This window comes from Bidens hawaiensis, unplaced genomic scaffold (genome assembly GCF_021521415.1).
Source record: "Bidens hawaiensis isolate Kalapana, Puna unplaced genomic scaffold, B.hawaiensis_p1.1 tig00023054_1, whole genome shotgun sequence".
Taxonomy (NCBI): domain Eukaryota; kingdom Viridiplantae; phylum Streptophyta; class Magnoliopsida; order Asterales; family Asteraceae; genus Bidens; species Bidens hawaiensis.
In genome coordinates, this window is record NW_027493607.1 from 331,745 (window position 1) to 351,037 (window position 19,293).

A 19,293-nucleotide genomic window follows, 5' to 3' on the forward strand; every position below is an offset into this window, starting at 1 on the left:
TTCGGTTTTGGTTTTGCATATAATAAAAACCGAAAAACCGAACCGAATTCTTAAATTTTTGTTATTTTATATTTTATATTTTATATTAAGTAATTTATAATAATTTAATAAACATGTAACTCAAATATTTTCGGTAAAATGTTTAATAGTCTATTATTTCATTAACAAAATTATTTATATCTAAATTAATTATTTTTTGAACTCTTACTTTTACTCTAAAATTTTCAAGGTCAAATGGCAAAAAGCCCCGAAACGAAACCAAAATGAAAACCGAAACCAAAAGAGCAAAGTCGAATGGTTTCAAATACTCCAAAAACTAAAATTTTGATTTTCGGTTCGGTTTTAACAAAAAATCGTACCAAATCACACCACACACACCCTTATTCTTGACCTTGCTATAGCTATGAGTTTAGATATTCTCCCATACTATGATATCTTGCAAGGTGCTATTAATAACATTATATTATTATTATTATATTAACTACTCATCTAACACGGAGTTCAAGTACATATTTTGAGATTGCAGTAATGTCATAATTGCCATGACCGAGGTACACGAGATCCATGAAACGGAATGAAATGAAATGAAATGAAATTTTGGTAACCAATATTATATTATATTATATTATATAGTTGATAGATAACTAGATATAGTACAATAGTTAGGGTAGAAAATGAACTCGAACCCAATGGGTAAATCCGAAAAATTAAGGGTAATTGAACGTGTATTTGGGTATGTAATCGAATATGTGATTGACTTCAAAAAGGTTTTGCAGGTATGAGACAAGTATGTTATACCGGTATTAGATGACACCCGGCGTAATTACTTAAAACGTGCATACAGGTTTACCGAACCATGCCCAAATATGGGATGATTATATGTATTTGCCATACATTGTGTATTGGCGGGATGACAATTGGTCACGTGTGGGGTTAATTTTGGTAATCTTAAGCTAATATCTTTTTGTGTCTCAATATTACCAGCAACATACCTATCGGTACACGTTGCCTGTTACATGGTTCAAGGCCGGCTCTTGGGTTGGGCAAACCGGGCGGCCGCCTAGCCACATAAATTTTGGGGGCAAGTTTTTTATACATATATACTACTTATATATTTTTTTATTTTTATATAAAATAGGTGTGAATCTTAGTCATATTAAATATATTTGTCCAAAAACCATTTTTATGTGCAATCCATTTAATCCACTAGGCCGAAACCAAATTTAAAAACTGAATAAATAATTAACGTTAAACATTCTTTGAAAAAAATTAACTTATATATTTCGTTACTCATTAGGCCCTACGGACCTTTTTATTTCGAATCGACCGAGGTATTTAAATTTTTAAAGACGGCCATGATATATGACATGAATGGTTTATACATGAGTTTACATGTGTGTATCAGCTATATATGGATACCCGTTATAATTCTCATTATTTGAAACTCAATATAAAGTTTTCCCTAAATTAAAATCAACCATATATCAAATACCTAAGTACACTTATAACATTATATACTTATTAAAGTTTCTAATGGTTTCAATTTACTTTTTATCTTTTCAAACCAAGTGAAATTAATATATAGTTAATCTTATACTCGGTCTCATATAAATATAGGGAAGAATGGGTGATGTGTGTATATAATTAATTAATTATTTTTTTAATAGTTTTTAAATGAGTAACGCCGTGCCTTGCAAAATAGTTAACTCTAGCTGCAGCCTGCATGTAAATGCAATGATAAATAATATAAGTTTTATTATTGTTAATAATATTATTATTATTATGAAACCTAGTAACGTAGATCCGACGGACTTTCTGGATATTGCTTTCTTCAGTCGTCCATATTCACGTGCCAATGCTACATTATTTTCTTCTTTAAACATGCAACCGCTTATTAAGGAATAATAAGACACGTTATAAATATATACATATATATATTTTATGCTTACAATATTTTATTTTTATTTGACCAAACTTTATCAAGTTGAAATAATCCATTTTGATTAACTAGATGGACAAAAAAAAGTTATTTACAAAAGATGAATTAGCTTGTTATTATCTTGAACTAGTATTTTTCCTAGTGTATTGCGTCGCGCTAGTGGTAAAACGTAGACGGTGATAAACTCAAGCGTTGTTGGTCCTGGGTGTTGAGACCGTAAGTCGATATGAATTCGGACATAGACATTGTTGGTAAAACCTGAATGTTTAAACCTAAAAAATAAATTCATCAAAGTAACAAATATATAAAAAGATTACCATATAAACAAATAAAACATTCAACATTTATTTAGCCGGTAAACCTGCATGGTGGTAACACCCAAGCGTTGTTGATCCCGCGTATTGAGGCGATAACTCGACACGAGTTCGGTTACTTTAGTTATGGTATCGGAGCTAAAAACGGAAAAATGCAAAAATTGAAGTGGACCAATGAAGTGGTGTCGGTTGGTAAACTTAGACGTTAATTCTCAAGAATTATCGGTCCCGGACATTGAGGCTGTAAGTTTAACAAAATTGTGAATTGTTATATATAATAATAATTATTATAATTTGTCACGTTATAGCTGTTAAACATTGTTTCCATGTACACAATTAAACAACTTATGTACTTAGCATATAATTTTATATAATTTATTTTTGCATTGGATCTCACTTTATACCTAGAATAAGTATATGCGGCCAAGCGGGTCCTAAGTCTATTGTTGACTATATATGGTAAATCTTAATTTCACCTTAAATTAATTGTATAATTACGAGATTGACTTAGATAAAAAGGTTCACACGTTTTTACATATAGAGATAGAAATAATTTAAAAGGTTATGCTAAACGTATCCTGGTTGCTTGTCGTACCTTCTCAACCCCTTTGAAATAATAAAAAAAGGGTTATCTGACATATTACCGTCTATTTTTGGGTGTTTTTCTATTCTCGAGTATAGCTATCGGGTTAATTTAACTTTTTAAAAAAGAGCTACACCACCGTCATGCGATTTCACAGCATTCAATAGGTTGTTTTAAACTTTAAAGTAGGCAGTAAAAAAAAGGTCATCCTACATATTCTCCAACGAACATTCCAAAATAGGGGGTTATACTTTAAAACTTATTGGTCAAAACAACCGTTTGACAAATACCTCGATGATCGTTTGAGATAGTGAGAGATTAGACGTTAGACGGCATGCATGTGTGTATACTGTGTAGCATGCAGCCCCAATAACATTTGAAGTTTAAAACATTAACTTATTTCAAAAGGGGGTGGCATGCAGTACGGTTTGTTGCCCGTTTACCTGCCTCTTTATTGTAATTGGATCCTTTGATTTGAAATGAAAACATACAAGTAATAACTATCAAATGCAGTTTTGAAGTGTAAACATACATAAATGATAGATTGATAGTGTAAACATATTCACAAAAGTTTACACATTTTCCTAATCATCCCCCCCCCCCCCCCCTTCTCTCTCTATATATTTATATATATATACACACACACATACAATTTGGAGGATGTCGGTGAGTCAAAAGAAGAAAAACTTAACAAAAGTTGACAGAAAGAAAGCAAGTTGGCAAAGTTTATAAAGACAAGAAAGAGAATACAAGTAGTGAATAAGATCAAAAGTGAGTCACTCAGACATGCATGCATGGATGAAGTTTGAATAATAATCTGAAGGTTATTCACTTGTTTGCAAGGTGACTAAACAAGATGATGACCACAGGCAACGGTAGCGAACTGTCGGTCCCACCAGGGTTCCGGTTTCATCCGACGGATGAGGAGTTGGTTTACTATTACTTGAGAAAGAAGGTTTCATATGAGCCCATTGATCTTGATGTTATTAGAGAAGTTGATCTCAACAAGCTTGAGCCATGGGACCTCAAAGGTTACACCAAACCCTAACTTTAGTTTGTACAAAACAGCTGTCCACAAAATAATTAGACAGCTGTTTTGTACCAAAAAAAAAAGTCAAGTTTTGAAAATTGTTGGTCAGAATGGTCGTTTGAACAATATTTAGTAGAGGTGTGTATGGTGATGTTCGGTTTGGTTTTTGGCTAAAATTAAATTGATAAACCAAAACTTCGGTTTTTGGAGTTTTTAAAACCGTTCGGTTTCGGTTTTTCGGATTTCATTTTGGTTTCGGTTTGTTCGGTTTTTGGCCATTTAAGCTTGAAAAATTTAGGTCGAAAAAAAGTTGACAAAAAATAATGAATTTAGGTATAAATAATTTTGTTAATTGTAAAATAATAGACTATTATAGATTTGATAAAAAATAAAAGATGTTACATATTTATTTAATTTTTATAGATTACTTAATATAAAAAAACAAAACTTTAGGAATTCGGTTCCTTTAGGGTTTTTTTACATGCAAAACCAAAACCAAATTGTTAGTGCGGTTTTTACAAAAACATAAAACCAAACCTTCGATTTTTGTTTCGGTTTGGATTTTCGGTTTCTTGCACACCCCGAATATTTAGTCTGACGATATGACCATTTTGTGAGGAGGGGGGTGGGGGAGGGGGGGGTTCGAAATTATTGGTCAGAACGGCGGTGCATCCAATATCCAGACCAGCCGTTCTGACCATGGAGGCATGAAATGTCAAACCTTTTTTTTTATCAAAACGGTAGTCTGACCTTTATCTGGAAGGTTGTTTGAAACGATGTGTGTATAGCGGGTCCCAAATTGTTATTCATATTTGACATACTACTTGTTTGAATGTAGATAGGTGTAGAATCGGGTCGGGTCCACAAAACGAATGGTACTTCTTTAGTCACAAGGATAAGAAGTATCCAACCGGAACAAGAACAAACCGAGCCACGGCTGCTGGATTCTGGAAGGCAACCGGGAGAGACAAGGCCATCCATCTAAGTAGCAATTCAAAGAGAATTGGGTTGCGAAAGACCCTCGTTTTCTACACGGGTCGGGCCCCACACGGGCAAAAATCCGATTGGATCATGCACGAGTATCGCCTAGATGATCGGTACTCTAATGCTACCACACCATCAGAAGTCCAGGTATATAGTACATGTCATGTTATATGATGTTGCACATAATAAGTTAAATGTCTGTTTAGGAATATAATTTCTAATGGTGTAATAATTATATAATTACTAGTTTTTTTTTAAAATTTTAGCCTTATTACTTTTGATATTTTAAGATGTTACATACATTAATTACATTATTAACTCTAGATAATTAGAAAAATAGTCGAAAAAATCACTTTTTAAACACAAAGAAAAATAATAATTCATTTTAGAGTAAACTGCGGTTTTCGTTCTTATGGTTTGTCTGAATCTGCGGTTTTAATCCAATAGTTTTAAATTTGCGATTTTCATCCCTGTGGCTTCATTTCACTTGAAATTAAACCCAAATTTACTAATCCCGTTAAGTTTGGCCGTTAAACCCATTTTAGCGTACTCTTCACGTGAGGGGCTGTTTTTTCCTTTTTTTTTCCCCAAATACACCCCATCCTCTCACACGAAGGGGCTTGCGAATTAGGGTTGGGGTTTATTTGGTGAAAAAAGGACAAAATTGTCATTCACGTGAGGGGCACGTTGATGAGTTTAACAATCAGACTTAACGGGGTTAGTGGGGTCAGGTCTAATTGCAAGTGAAATGAAACCACGTGGACTAAAATCACAGATTTAAAACTACTGAACTAAAATACAGATTGACAAACCACAGGACGGAAACCGCAGTTTACTCTTCAGTTTATATATATTTTTACTTTAGATTTTATCTTTCAGCGTTAATTATTCGCATCTATTAGTCAGTTTTCTACTAGTGAACCAATAATTTACTAAGTTTTAACATTCAACTATTTAATATCGAAAACAGGAGGATGGTTGGGTCGTCTGTCGAGTATTCAAGAAACGAAACTACAATCGAAGCCCATTTCAAGGAGACGGTCACCACACCCATACTCTTCATACCGAAGACGATCACCATCAATTAGACGATCAAGATTTCAACAAGCACGACGAAGGTATGCAAACCCTACACGGCTACAATTGCAACATTACTAGTACCACATCATTATTCGACGGTTCAATGCATCTTCCTCAACTCCTGACTTCTCCTCACGAACACCCTCCGTATTTTCTTCCACAACAACAAAACCATCAACTCGTCAATAACAATAACGACGTGCATTGTTCCAAGAACTTATTGAGCTTGATGTCAATGAGTCAGGGTGGGTGTGACAAGCCACTTATAGCGAGTGCTAGTAACCTAACTGCAGACTGGTCATTCTTGGACAAACTTCTAGCTTCGAATCAACATCACTCGGGGTTTACTTTTAGTCATCACAATCAACAAGGAACGTGTGATGATCCTTCGTCTTCACAACACTTTGATCATCCGGATGTGAACTCGCAATCTAGTATGTTTCCTTTTCTTAACCTTGGTTATGAAACAGATGTTTTGAAGTTCCCTATGTAGAGGAGGCTGCTACATATGTTTTTTTAAAGAAAAGTTATTAAATTTAATGTATTATGAATATTAATTATTAGTGTTAGTGAACAATGCCTTGCATTGCTTGAGTTATTCTACCTTGGTATGAATCTATCAAAATCTTTCAATAGTGATCATGTGATACATATGCATTCGATCTAGTTGGTTCGACTTGCATGATGCAATGTTATGTTTTGATATCACTCAGGATCGAAACTAGTGCTAGATATGTTCTAGCATATGCTGGATAACCACCCAGTCTAATTCGTCTTAGCTACGTTTTAGCTAATGTAATAATGGTGTGTTTGGTTCACCATAAATATTTTTTGGAATTTGTTAAGGGAATTTGAAGTAATTGTCTTTGAAATTGAAATTTGTTTAAAGAAAAATTTAGAATTTTAAGGAATCGAAATCTATCAAAGAATTTGAATTTGTAATGTTCACAAAGGATTTAGAAGGTATCAAAAGGGTTAACTTGTCAAAATCCGGACACAACTCAACTACTCGTGCCAAAAGCATCAACTATAAAATTTTACCTTTTCTTTGAACCAATGTTGTAAAAATTGCTAGACGGATCTAGACAGTCGACTGAGAAGTTGGGTGTACTATGAGTACCCGGGGAGTAGTACTCGAGGAGTACTCAGATGTAATAACTTAAAAAAATGATTTTTGAATATTATATATATAAGTGAAATATCATAAGTTTTATTAATATTTATAACAAAATAGATGAATTTCAATATAAATAAAAGAATGCATTTTTAAAAATAAATTATTCTAAAAATATTTAACCATTAATTAAAAAATGATATTTTTTTCTTTAATATTATAGAAAATACAAATATGTTTTACTTTTTTAAGTCAAAACAAGCCAAAGTTTACTAGACCAGATGTGATTATGGCTGAGGTTGACCACTTATGATCGATTATTACTAACTAGACGGAGTTAAAGAAATTCGCTTCGACAACATACGTTGTAGTGAGTACTCGGGGAGTAGAGTAATCTAAACCTACTTTTACAACATCGCTTTTAAAGGCAAACTACACTACTCTTAAATTACAATTACACGATTTTTCTAAACGAGCATGTGACCGCTCATCAAGAAGCATAAGCATCTACCCGAAGGCGAACTAATCAATAACCATGTAACATTTTACCTAAACTAGTCAAAACAGATTGACAAGATGTAAGCAAATTGATGGTCGTAATTAAGAAAGCTTTAAATGGCTAAAAAGTTTTTGTGTATATGGTAATCTTAACTGGATTGCCATTGCCAAGCGAACCCGCTTAACTGGCACCATACCCGAGAACACAAAACTATTGCTAACGAAATGAATCGAAGATCATACATAATCAGATTTCATATATATAAGGAAAAATAAATAATCTACCATTATCAAAAACATCACAACCGGCGCAAAATTTGAACCTACTCAGCTTCTATCTTGTTCACAACGGTTTTTCTTTTTCGCTTTTTATTCTTCTTCAATAATCCTTTTTCGGCTAAACTTTTCATCTTCTGGGCTTTCCTTGTTTTCTCCATCTCATCAAAACCGCCATCGCTAAATTTCATCTTGGCCACGCGTCTCGCATTAAAAATCTGCATTGCAAATTTAAGCAAATTGCATAACTTAAAAAAAAACAAAACAAAACAAAAAACTGCTCAAAAATTATAAAAATAAAACCGGGCTTACCTGTGTAATATTTTCAAGCACTTCATTCTCTTTACATTTAAACTCTTCCAATTTTTTCCCAGTTTCATTTTCAATGTCATGAATAAGCTCCACATCATTCTGCCAAAAATTTAATAAAATAAGCCACATAATATATATATATATAGGATTATGATCACGTGAGAACCATTTTGAAATTGAGAGCTTTGATAACCATTTTAGACCACAAAAAAACTCTTTTTTAAAAAAATAAAAAAAGTAAAATAACTAAAAAAATTTACTTTTCATCCAGATTTCATAAAAAATTAAAAAAATATCGGTTTAACAAAATTATACACATATTTATAATACTTATTTTATTAATTTTATACATGTTATTCTTTATAGCATATGTACAATTCAGATAAATGATAATGTACATATGTGTACATTATGTAAATCGAGATTTAATACAAATATACATATGTGTATAATTAGGGTTTTTTTAATAAAACCGGGATGAAAAATAAAAAATTTTGTTTTTTTCACTTTTTTAAAATTTTTATTTTTTTCATTTAATACTTTTTTTAATATTTTTAAGAGGTTTTTTTTGTGGCTTAAAAATGGTTCTCAAAGTTCTCAATTTCAATAGGATCCTTATCCTATATATATATATATATATTCCAAATTCTAACCTGTGTGATTAAACTTATTGCTAATCCACCTCTACCGGCTCTAGCTGTACGCCCAACACGATGAACATAATCTCTCGGATATCTGATAAAAAGATTATAGTGTATTATTAACTATTGAATATTGATTAATAATAATTAAAGAAAGCTTTGTGAAGTTTACCTTGGTATATCATAATTAATCACGAGATCAACGGTAGGAATATCCAAACCGCGACTAGCAACATCGGTTGCAAGCAAAACAGGCACTTTTCCAGATTTAAATTTATGAAGAGCAGATAGCCTTAGAGATTGCGATTTATGTGAATGCAGTTCTGCTACATCGTGATCGAGTTCTTCCATTAATAATCCCAAAAGATGGCAAGTTCTGCACATTGATAAATTAATAAGATAAAATAAAATCCATCATAAATATGATGTAAAAAAGTTCAATCTTGCACACATCTAAGCTGATAAAAAAACTCGTTAAGGACACATAACAATTAAAATAAACTAAAAATATTTGCGATAAAAGATTGAGAATTAAGGGCATTTTTGTCATTCTACTATTTTCTAGCAGGCTCTTTAGCCAAAATTTAGTCGAGCTTTGTATGTTGTAACCTTTAGTTTATTTTAAATTTTATCTGTGCACTACATGTTTGTCTGTTTACATTCGTGAACCGTTTATTTATACTGTAAGCAAACCGACATAGACGAAGTACGAACACAAACACGTCCATTTTCTTAACGAGCGAGCACAAACAAACAAAATTATCATTCATTTAAATGTTCAGGCTCCATTGTTTGTTTGGATAAAGCTAAAGAGACGAACAAAAACATGCTCAGTTTGTGTTCGTTTGGTTCATTTACGGGCCTACTGATAAAAGATTTGTAAAATGACAAAAATGCCCCTAAACTTGAAGCTCTCTAGTTTAAAAAGTATATAAATGCCCCTCATTCAACTCAAAGAGTAGCTTCAAGAGTATTTTTGTAAACTTACAACTCTAGACGTGAAAATCAAATTGAGAATTTCGTTCATTTTGGTCATTTTACTATAATTCCGGCAGGATTTTTTTAGCCAAATTTGGGATGAGCGAAACCAGATCGTTACTTATGTGGCCTCCAAAAATTTTCACTGTTAATCCCTAGGGGCATTTTTGTCATTTTACTATCTAGTTTAATCCCTATTTTCAATTTAAATGGTTGATAAGTTTACCTGCATTTGGAAACAAAAATGATGGCTGACTGAATGCCCATATCTTCCATTCGTGATAATATATGAACCAAATAAACATCTTTAACGGATTTTGGAATAAACACATACTGCTGTTTGAGAGTGTCAACTGTTTGAAAGCCTTCATAAGCTTCATAAAAGTATGCTTTATTTGCTGAAACCTCAAGTAATGATTGGAGATTGTCCGTCATTGTTGCAGAAAATAATAATGTTTGTCTGTTTTTAGGTAAACAGGTGAATACCACTCGTAACTCATCCTCAAAACCGACATCTAAAACTCTGTCTGCTTCATCCAACACTAGAAACTGAAAATCCAGACCACAAAATAAAAATAAAAAATGTTATGTTACAAGTTCACCCAAACATCTTAACAGTTTTATGCGTTTTATAGGCCAGCTAAACACTTGCACCGAAACTGTAAAATGACAAAAACACCCCTAGAGTTTGTTCTAGGGCTGAACACGGTTCGGTTCGGTTATTAGGCGAAACCCAAACCGAAACCGAAGTAATCAGTTATTTGAATATACAAACCTTGACGTTTTCGGTTTTTCGGTTTTCGGTTTTCCGGTTATTTTCGGTTTCGGTTCGGTTGTTTTTGTTTTTTTTAATTATGTGTAAACATTGCAAAAAAGTAAAAAATGAAAAATGAAAATGCATATTTTAAGCTTGTACAAGACCGTATTAGAGTACTACATATATATTGAATTCAAAAAACAAAAATAGGCACGTGTTATGTAGAACTATACGAATACAAAGTTGCTAAATATAGTTTAAAATTGGGATTATAAGTTTAAAATTCAAAAAACAAAAAAGTTTTTAATGAAACAGCATTATAAGTTTAGTCCCACTCCCAATCTTCATTGATCATCTTATTTATCTTCAAAGTTTAGTCCATTCCTCATCATCTTGATAATCTTTATCACCAACAATCGATTCGCTTCGGTTTTTTTCGGTTTTTTAAAAATAGATAACCGAATCGAAACCGAAAATTCGGTTTTTCAAAAAAACAAAAAATTAACCATCAGTTAATGCTTCGGTTCGGTTTAATTCAGTGCGGTTCTTTCGGTTAATTCGGTTTTTTGCTCACCCCTAGTTTGTTCATAGACGTTTCTCATTGGCATAAACAAAACCAAATCAATACTTTAAATATTTTGTAATCGTAGAAGGACAAAACTTTGCACCGAAACTTTAAAAATGACAACATAACCCTTGAGTTGACTCATTGATATTTTTTGTATTAGCATGAACAAAACCATATTGGCATAAAAAAAACCATATTAATACGTTGAATATTCTATAATCCTTTAGTGACAAAAAACTTGCATAACTTTTAAATGACAAAAATACCCCTGGAGTTGCTTTGCAAACATTTTTTTCATTTCACAATTTTTCATTGGCATAAACAAAACCATGTTAAAACTTTAAATATTATGCAATCGTTGAATGGCAACTAAAAAAATACAAAGTCCAAAAAATAAAAAAAATCCAGACCTTGGTGTTAGAAAACACAGCAGGAATATCAGGATTCTGTTCAATAAGAACTTTAATCCTACCGGGAGTTGCAATCACAACATGAGGCCGTTGCATCAACGTCTGCGATTGGTTAATCATATCCATCCCGCCAACAATAACCGCACATCTCAGACTCAAGCACGATCCAAGTGCCTTAAACTGTTCCGACAGCTGGTACGCCAGCTCACGTGTCGGTGTAACTACAAGACAAAACACACCGTACGGGTCCTCAGCGAGACGGTGAAGAACGGGTAACGCAAAAGCTGCGGTTTTACCGCTTCCGGTTTGGGCTAACCCTAACACGTCTTCGCCGGCAAGGATGCGTGGGATGCAGTGTTGTTGGACGGGTGTCGGTTTTTTCATGCCTAATTCTTTGCAGGTTTTTAGAGCCCAGTCTGAGAGCCCGAGGTCGGCGAAAGTGAGTCGAGTGTTGGTAGTGTTTGATGATGTGTCTTTGGTGAGTTGGGGTTTGTCAGACGTGGTGGTCGTTGTAACGGTGGTGGTGTTGGTGGTGGTAGCGGGCTTAGAAGACGTTCTTCGAGAAAATAAGGGAAAGTTTTTATCGATTAATACTTCTTGTTCAGCCATGGTGAATTCAATCTTTAAAGGGGTTATACAGACGGACTCAGATTCACTTCGAAATTCGGTTACTGAACTTGAACCAAAGCGAACTGAACTTTCAAGTCTAAGAACACTGAACACGCCTAGTTGACAAACTTCTCTATAAATCAAAATCAAATAACAAACTAAATGAACAAATCATATACAGGAAGTAAAAAACTTTACACATCTACTGATATAGGGTAATTGTTTCTTGTGTTGATTATTTGAATTGAATATTAAATGTCATAATTTAAAATCTTATTAACAGCTCTTTTATAATTGTGTTACGTACTTATGTGTGTGTATTAATACAAATATGTATGTATACATACAAATTAAAATGCATAATTTGAATTCGAATTTCGAATCGAACCAAATCGAAAATATCAAAAAAATTGGTATTCGATTCCAAATTTCAAATATTCAAAAACCGAAATCGCCAAGAATATATATTTTTAGTTTTTCAAGTAGGGGTGCAAACGAGCCGAGTTGCTTGTGAGCTACTCGAGCTTGGATAAATAAAAAGCTCAAAAACAAGCGAAGCTTTTTCGAGCCCGAGCCTCAAAATCAAACTCGTTTACTTATCAAGCCCGAGCTTGAGCCTTTTGTATTTATATGTTTTATCTCTTTTGAACTTCAATGTATTAGCTTTATACCGCACAGTCTAACTCTAGCTCGAGCTGAGCGGCCCGTTTGCGGTACACACGAGCTCGAGCCGAGCTTAAGCTCATTAAAAGTTTTCTCAAAATACGTAAAAATAATTAAAAACGTACATAATTTAAATAATAATAAACGAGACAAGCCCGAGAAACTCATGACCCGAGCTCAAGCCAAGCTTAGTCTCGTTTAAGGTTTTTTTCAAAATATTAAAAAAATAATAAAAAACATATATAAATTAATTAATAAATAATAAACGAGCCGAGCCCGAGCTTGAAAAACCAACTCACGGCCCCAGCTTGCGCTTGAGAAAGATAAGCTGGAAACGAGCCGAGCTCGGGCTCGGCTCATTTCGCTTACACCATTATTTTCGAGTCTGATTCGAATACTTAACAACCCAAATATACAGTCTTAAGCACTAGTAAAACAACTTATTAGTCTAAAAAACAAAATATAATAATAATAATAATAATAATAATAATAATAATAATTTATATACAATTTAATATAATTGATGGTTCAATTAATTAACCAGTAACCTAAAGGATAATATTTAAAATACAAAAATATAACTAAAGGATAATTATGTGGTAAAAAAAACAATTTTTTAAGCTTACCTGAGGGATTGACGGTTGACTGGTGGTGACAAATTCAAGGGTGCCGAAGACTGGTGGCGGAACGGCGGTGACACGGTGGACAATCGGCGTATGGTTTCACTGTTTGTTGGTTGGTTATGTGCGTAGTTTAGCGATTAGGGGTTATTATGGGTTTTGAGAGTGGGCTTTTGGTTTTATATTAATGGGCCTGTTATATAAAACGAAAGGGCCCATAAAAGATAAAAACACTAGAGGTGCACAAAAAACTCGGAATCGGACCCAATAAAAATACTCGGAACCGGTTTTTAATACTCGGGTTTTTAATACCCGAACCCATACCCGACACTACTTGTAGCCCGTAGGGTACGGATAGGGTATGCATTTCAGTACCAAAACCCATACCCGGAACCGGACCCGATTTGTACCTTGTAATGCCTGAAAACCCGAACTGATTCCATACCCAAACCGGGCCTACAAATACCCGGAACCGGGTCTCTCAAATACTCAATCTATACCATAAAGATACCCAAAAAAATAATCCTAGAAGGTGCAACTCCTTAAAAAATCCAATATATCCGAAAAATACCCGAAAAAAGCCAGAAAAAACCCGGAAATAGGGTTTTTTCAATACCCGGAAATAGGGTATTTAAATACCCGGTTTTAGAATATCCGGTTCTATACCCGACCCGAACCCGATACATAGGGTATGGTTTTTAAAGACAATACTCGGACCAGAACCCGACCCGGGTTTTGCCAATACCCTATTTTCTAATACCCGGTCATACCCAAACCCGGGTATTCGAAAAACCCGATTTGTGCGCCTCCAATTAAAACCCATTGTGATTAAAATGGAATCGTAACCAATAAGCCAATCATTGGTTAATATGGTTAATCTTAATAAGGTTAATTATTATAGGTTATTACCGGATAACCGATTAATAAACGAACCAAACTGATTTTACAAATTAGATAATTTTCACGTAAAAACCGGTTACGAATTGTAGCCCACAATTTAGAATAACTGGTTTTGACGCGTTGACCAATAACTGGCTACAGTTGGTAACGAATATTTCAAAAACCATTTAAACTAGTATTTGGACCTCTAACTATACTTTCTTACGTTTCACGTATTAAAATTTGTCTGTGTAACATTATTGTATGGTTTTAGTTCGGAATGATTGACAAAAGATATTAGATTCATATGATAGCCTGATAGGTACGCACGCCTTACTAAGGTCTCAAGTTCCATCTGTTAGTTATTTTATATATACAACAACGCTCTTTATTGTCTTTACTTATAAAATATTATCTTTAACAATCATTTAAGCTAGATTTTTGTAAGAGTAGATATAACTCAAACTGGGAGATTGGGGGGAGGGGGAGAGTATTTTTATATGGAGTTCATTTACCTGTAAAAGGCGTATGATGCCCATTAGGTAAGAGGTGCTCCCGAGAGTTGTGGTACATAGATACAATCACGAACATGTATGATGGGGTTAAACAAAGTGTTTGTGTGACAACGGGGTATCATTAGTTCACACCCATAATATTACTACAATTGTAAAGCGTGAATAGTATCAACTCCCCTCATTTTTATTTATGTTTCCCTTAACGCTCATTTTCATAACACCGTTTTTATTTAAATCTATCTATTCTAATAAAAGAAAATAATTGTGACACATATCAGTTTGTGGTTAAACCTCATAACATTTTTCCCTCCAAAACCAAGATCTTAATTAACCCTAATATATGTCATATTTACTTTCCTTTTACATTCTATTTATATATATTATATATATACATGCACACACACATTTGTCATATAAAGTTATAAATTATAAATATATGAAATCTATCAATTTTATTTTTTTGGTTAATTTAGTAAACTATATATTTTTACGGTTATTTAGTAAAAATATACCAATCACTTTCATATATAACAAAGTTTATCATATTTAATTTCTTGATTTTTATGAATGATTGTTTCGGGTTTTGTGAAACTTAAATTTGATTTATACAATCAAAAGTTGGTAAATAGATTTATCATCAGATTTGTTACGGTGTCAAAATGTCTTACGGGTCAAAATTAGAAATCTGAGTATTTTTAAAAGTTTGATAATACAAATAGATTTATCGTCAGATTTGTTACGGGTTAAAAGTGTTAACTTGGAAATGTCAAACGGATGAAAGTAAGAATTTTAAACGTTATTCGGGTTTCAGATTTATTTTCATTGACATTTTTGGAAATAATCAAAAGGTTCGAAATATGGCAAATTGACTATTTTTTCCCTCTACTATTAAAATTAAAGAAAAGATAGTGACACTCCCGACATGTCACCCCCATGCATATCAATGCTTCTAACTTTTATCAAATTTGAAACATTTGTGTCGTCATTAATTTTTCCTTCAATGGTGATCAGAACGTTGTATCTGAAGCATGTCATGTAAAACTATGCTCAAATGAAGCAAAATATTCACAAAATTGAATAAGTTAACATGTTATTTTTTATGTTGTCATTATGGCAAATTCGAGAAACCCTCTGAAACTTATCAAAATCTTTTTCATGGTCTAGCTCAGAAAAACATAATTATTGAAGAACTCCGTCATTATAATTTAATGTTCTCGTTTCTTCTATGGGTTGTAAATTAATAAATATATCATTAAAAGTAATGCTCCTTCGGTATTTAAGCCGGGTGATCAGAAACTACTATTGTTTGAGAAGTCTTCTTCCTGAATTCTTTCAATTATACATATATGATACTGACAATAAAGTTTCAATAAAAGGAGCATTCTCGGGTACATTTTTTCACGTGCATTTATTAAGTTCATTTAAAAAAAATCATTTTGTGGTATAAATAAAATCATTTATGTATACAGTGTATACATATAAGCATAGATGTGACGCATTTTTTTTATATACGTCATGTAATTCTTTGCTTTATAATTTGTATAATCCCATGTATTACACGGGCTCTAAATCTAGTTACGAATATAACACATGATGCTTATTTTTATCTATATTTAAAAATGAACTTAAATAAATATTGAGCCACTACACCACGCGAACACAACCCCACTAATTTCTACTTGTGCATTTAACTCTCGGTTGTTTTTGTTTTTATGCGTACTATGATTACGTGGCATTTATTATAATTCTTTAACGGGTAAATTCATTTTGTCTAAATAAAACATGAAAATTGCATATATCGTCATTTTATTAAAGTTATTAAAGTAAACTAAGGATATACCAATGTATAGAGAATATTCTTAATTGTTTAGCTTGAATAACAAGCGCATGAACCTTCCATATGTTTTTTTGGGTCCAATTGTCCAAAAGTATTCTGTTTCCATTCATACATTCATACTACCAGTGGCGGAACCAGAATATTTCAATCGAAGGGTCGTAATATAAATGATTTACTCTCGCTAAGCTATATTAATCACTTTTTTTTTGGCCAAACACATGACATTTTGGTTGACAAGGGCTTTTCATTATGTACAGTAAACTCTCATATATTAACCGAATAACTAATAATTTGTTACATAAGCCCAAGCCAACAACAAATTAACAATATCATCTTGACTTCTACTATTACTATTTTATTATAATACTTTTTTGAGCAATGCATTTTCTGAGAATATAAAGAACCAGATGAATTCTGGATACCATATTTGAGTTCTTAGCCAAAATCTATAATATATATAAACGAAAACATAAAAATCCTACGTGTCGTGATGTGGTTGCTCCCTCTTTTTGGAGTCACCAGATTTGCTTGATTTTTAAATGGAGGTTTCTCATGCATTTGACCCAAATTCATGAGTATGGGTCTTATCAAACCCATATATTCCTTAAACGAGCTATAACATCTCATTAAACGGGTCTTGGGTTTCATCAAAACCATATAGTTTTTAAACCGGGTTATAACATCTCATTTATTTGTGAAACAATTTATCATCAAACCATAAGTATATTATTAACTTTCATACAATAAAAAAAATATAAATTCAAAAAATAAATAAATATTAGAACAAAAATATAAAACAACCCCCGTAATACGGGGGATAAAAACTAATATCTTTATAAATAAACAAGCTTTTCTACATCTAAGAAATAAAAAAGTTTTATAACTATAATCTAATTGTATCGTGAAATATAATACAATATATAGTAAAACTGTAAAACAATAAAACAATTCTTACAGTTATTAATTAAAATAACAAATGATAAGTAAAATTTGAAAAACAAAAATAAAATAAAGAAACTTGCATCGATGGTTGAAGAAAGGTCTACGGATTTTTCAAGAGTTTAATAAACTTTAGAGGGACTTTTTTTTAGAGTTAAAAGACACAAAGCTCTCTGACAGCAGTAGCTATGGCCTATGGAGTTAAAACTTAGATGGTAAATACTTTTTTTTTTAAATATAAATACAATCGATATATCATATATATGTTTAGGTTTATGACATTGGGCCAATCTTTTTTTATTTAATAAAAGCCCATTCACCTAAACCACCAAACGATGTCTTCTCTTTCTCCTCAACTTTCCATATCTTCAAAGCACGCACGCCAAACTGCCGAAAATAATTTCTACATTTTTCTTTTTCTTGGTAACTTTTATGCTTCAAATAGGACAATCAAACTACAAGAAACTTGTTTTCCGAAGAACTCCGGTAACCCTGAAATTTGGCCGCTGACCCCTCTGACCCTCCTGTAGTTCCGCCCCTGCATACTACTTTAAATTTTTTAAATCAAAATATTTAAAGTGTTTCTTAGTTTAATTTGACAGCCTTATTAAGATGTAAATGAATCGGACGAATAAGAATATCAAAATATTTGTATTTCTTTGTTTAACTTTAACAAAACATGCGCAATTAAATAAACGATTTTCTTGTTACGTCTATACGTTAAAAAATGAGCATGTTCGTATTTATTTATGCTAGCTCGTTAACATTTTCAATTTTTTTTTATCTAGTTAGTTTTTTTTTAATGAAGAACTTTAATAATAAGAAAAAGGATACAGTTACAACAGAGAGGCAGGTAAACGGCCAACAAGCTGCGCCGTCACCCCCTTTTGAATTGACACAAAAGAATGAGAGATCACATTGAACATAAATGAAATATAAATGAACATAAACGAATAATCATAAACAAACACCAATTAAAGTCTAATACATGTTTGATTATTTTTATAACTATAAAACAATAGTTAAATAGCTTACCCAATATTAAAGTGCATAAACACGAACTCACAAACGTCAAAAACCAAACGAAACATGTGCTCATATTCGTTTGTACAATTAAACAAACAAATCTTTTATTCAAGTTCATTTATTAAATAAACGAATTTACAGCTGAACATCTTCTGAACAGCTCGTTGAACGTTCAGAACCTTTCTATCATTCCATGTCTAAATATAAACAAAATTATATTTCTAAATAAAGGTTAGGTAGGCTAAAAACTTGCTCCCCGAGGCAACCCGGTGTACCCGACACACATGAACGAACCACGTTTTAGTTCCATAAAACAAATCATACCTAGGCCCGAAACCAAACAAAACTCACCGGAACCAGTTTCTTCTCTACCTGTGAAAACCCATACCCAATCAAAACCCGCCCATACCGAAAACCAGTACCTATCCAATTCCTGGTTCATAACCCCCCCCCCCCCGGGATTTCCCTAGAGGTGCACAAATCAGGTTTTTCCAATACCCTGGTTTCGAGAATGGAACCGGGTTCGGGTATGACCGGGTATTGGTAATACCCAGGTCCGGGTATTATCTCTAAAAACCATACCCTATGTATCGGGTTCGGGTTGAGTATATAACCGGGTATTTGAATACCCTATTTTTGGTATCTTTTGGGCTTTTGACCGAGTATTTTTCGAGTATAAATTGGATTTTTTTTAAGTGGTTGCATTTTTCAGGGATATTTT

The 19,293-nt window shown here is 32.8% G+C and overlaps 2 protein-coding genes across 2 annotated transcripts; one reads left to right on the forward strand and one right to left on the reverse strand.

Annotated features, from left to right (window-relative positions):
- The first annotated feature begins 3,692 nt into the window (after positions 1-3,692).
- LOC143566830 (protein SOMBRERO-like) lies at positions 3,693-6,424 on the forward strand. The gene is made up of 3 exons (XM_077053415.1): positions 3,693-3,867; positions 4,705-4,997; positions 5,821-6,424. Exons 1-3 carry the CDS (start codon positions 3,693-3,695, stop codon positions 6,421-6,423), a joined length of 1,071 nt encoding a protein of 356 aa, XP_076909530.1. The 3' UTR covers position 6,424.
- Positions 6,425-7,746: 1,322 nt separating this feature from the next.
- Positions 7,747-12,129, reverse strand: LOC143566831 (DEAD-box ATP-dependent RNA helicase 36-like). Its single transcript, XM_077053417.1, has 6 exons — positions 11,485-12,129; positions 9,976-10,298; positions 8,944-9,147; positions 8,784-8,865; positions 8,131-8,229; positions 7,747-8,036 (listed from the first exon to the last, which is right to left on the reverse strand). The coding sequence occupies exons 1-6, from the start codon at positions 12,091-12,093 to the stop codon at positions 7,866-7,868; spliced, it is 1,488 nt and encodes a 495-aa protein (XP_076909532.1). The 5' UTR covers positions 12,094-12,129; the 3' UTR covers positions 7,747-7,865.
- Between the last annotated feature and the right edge of the window lie 7,164 nt (positions 12,130-19,293).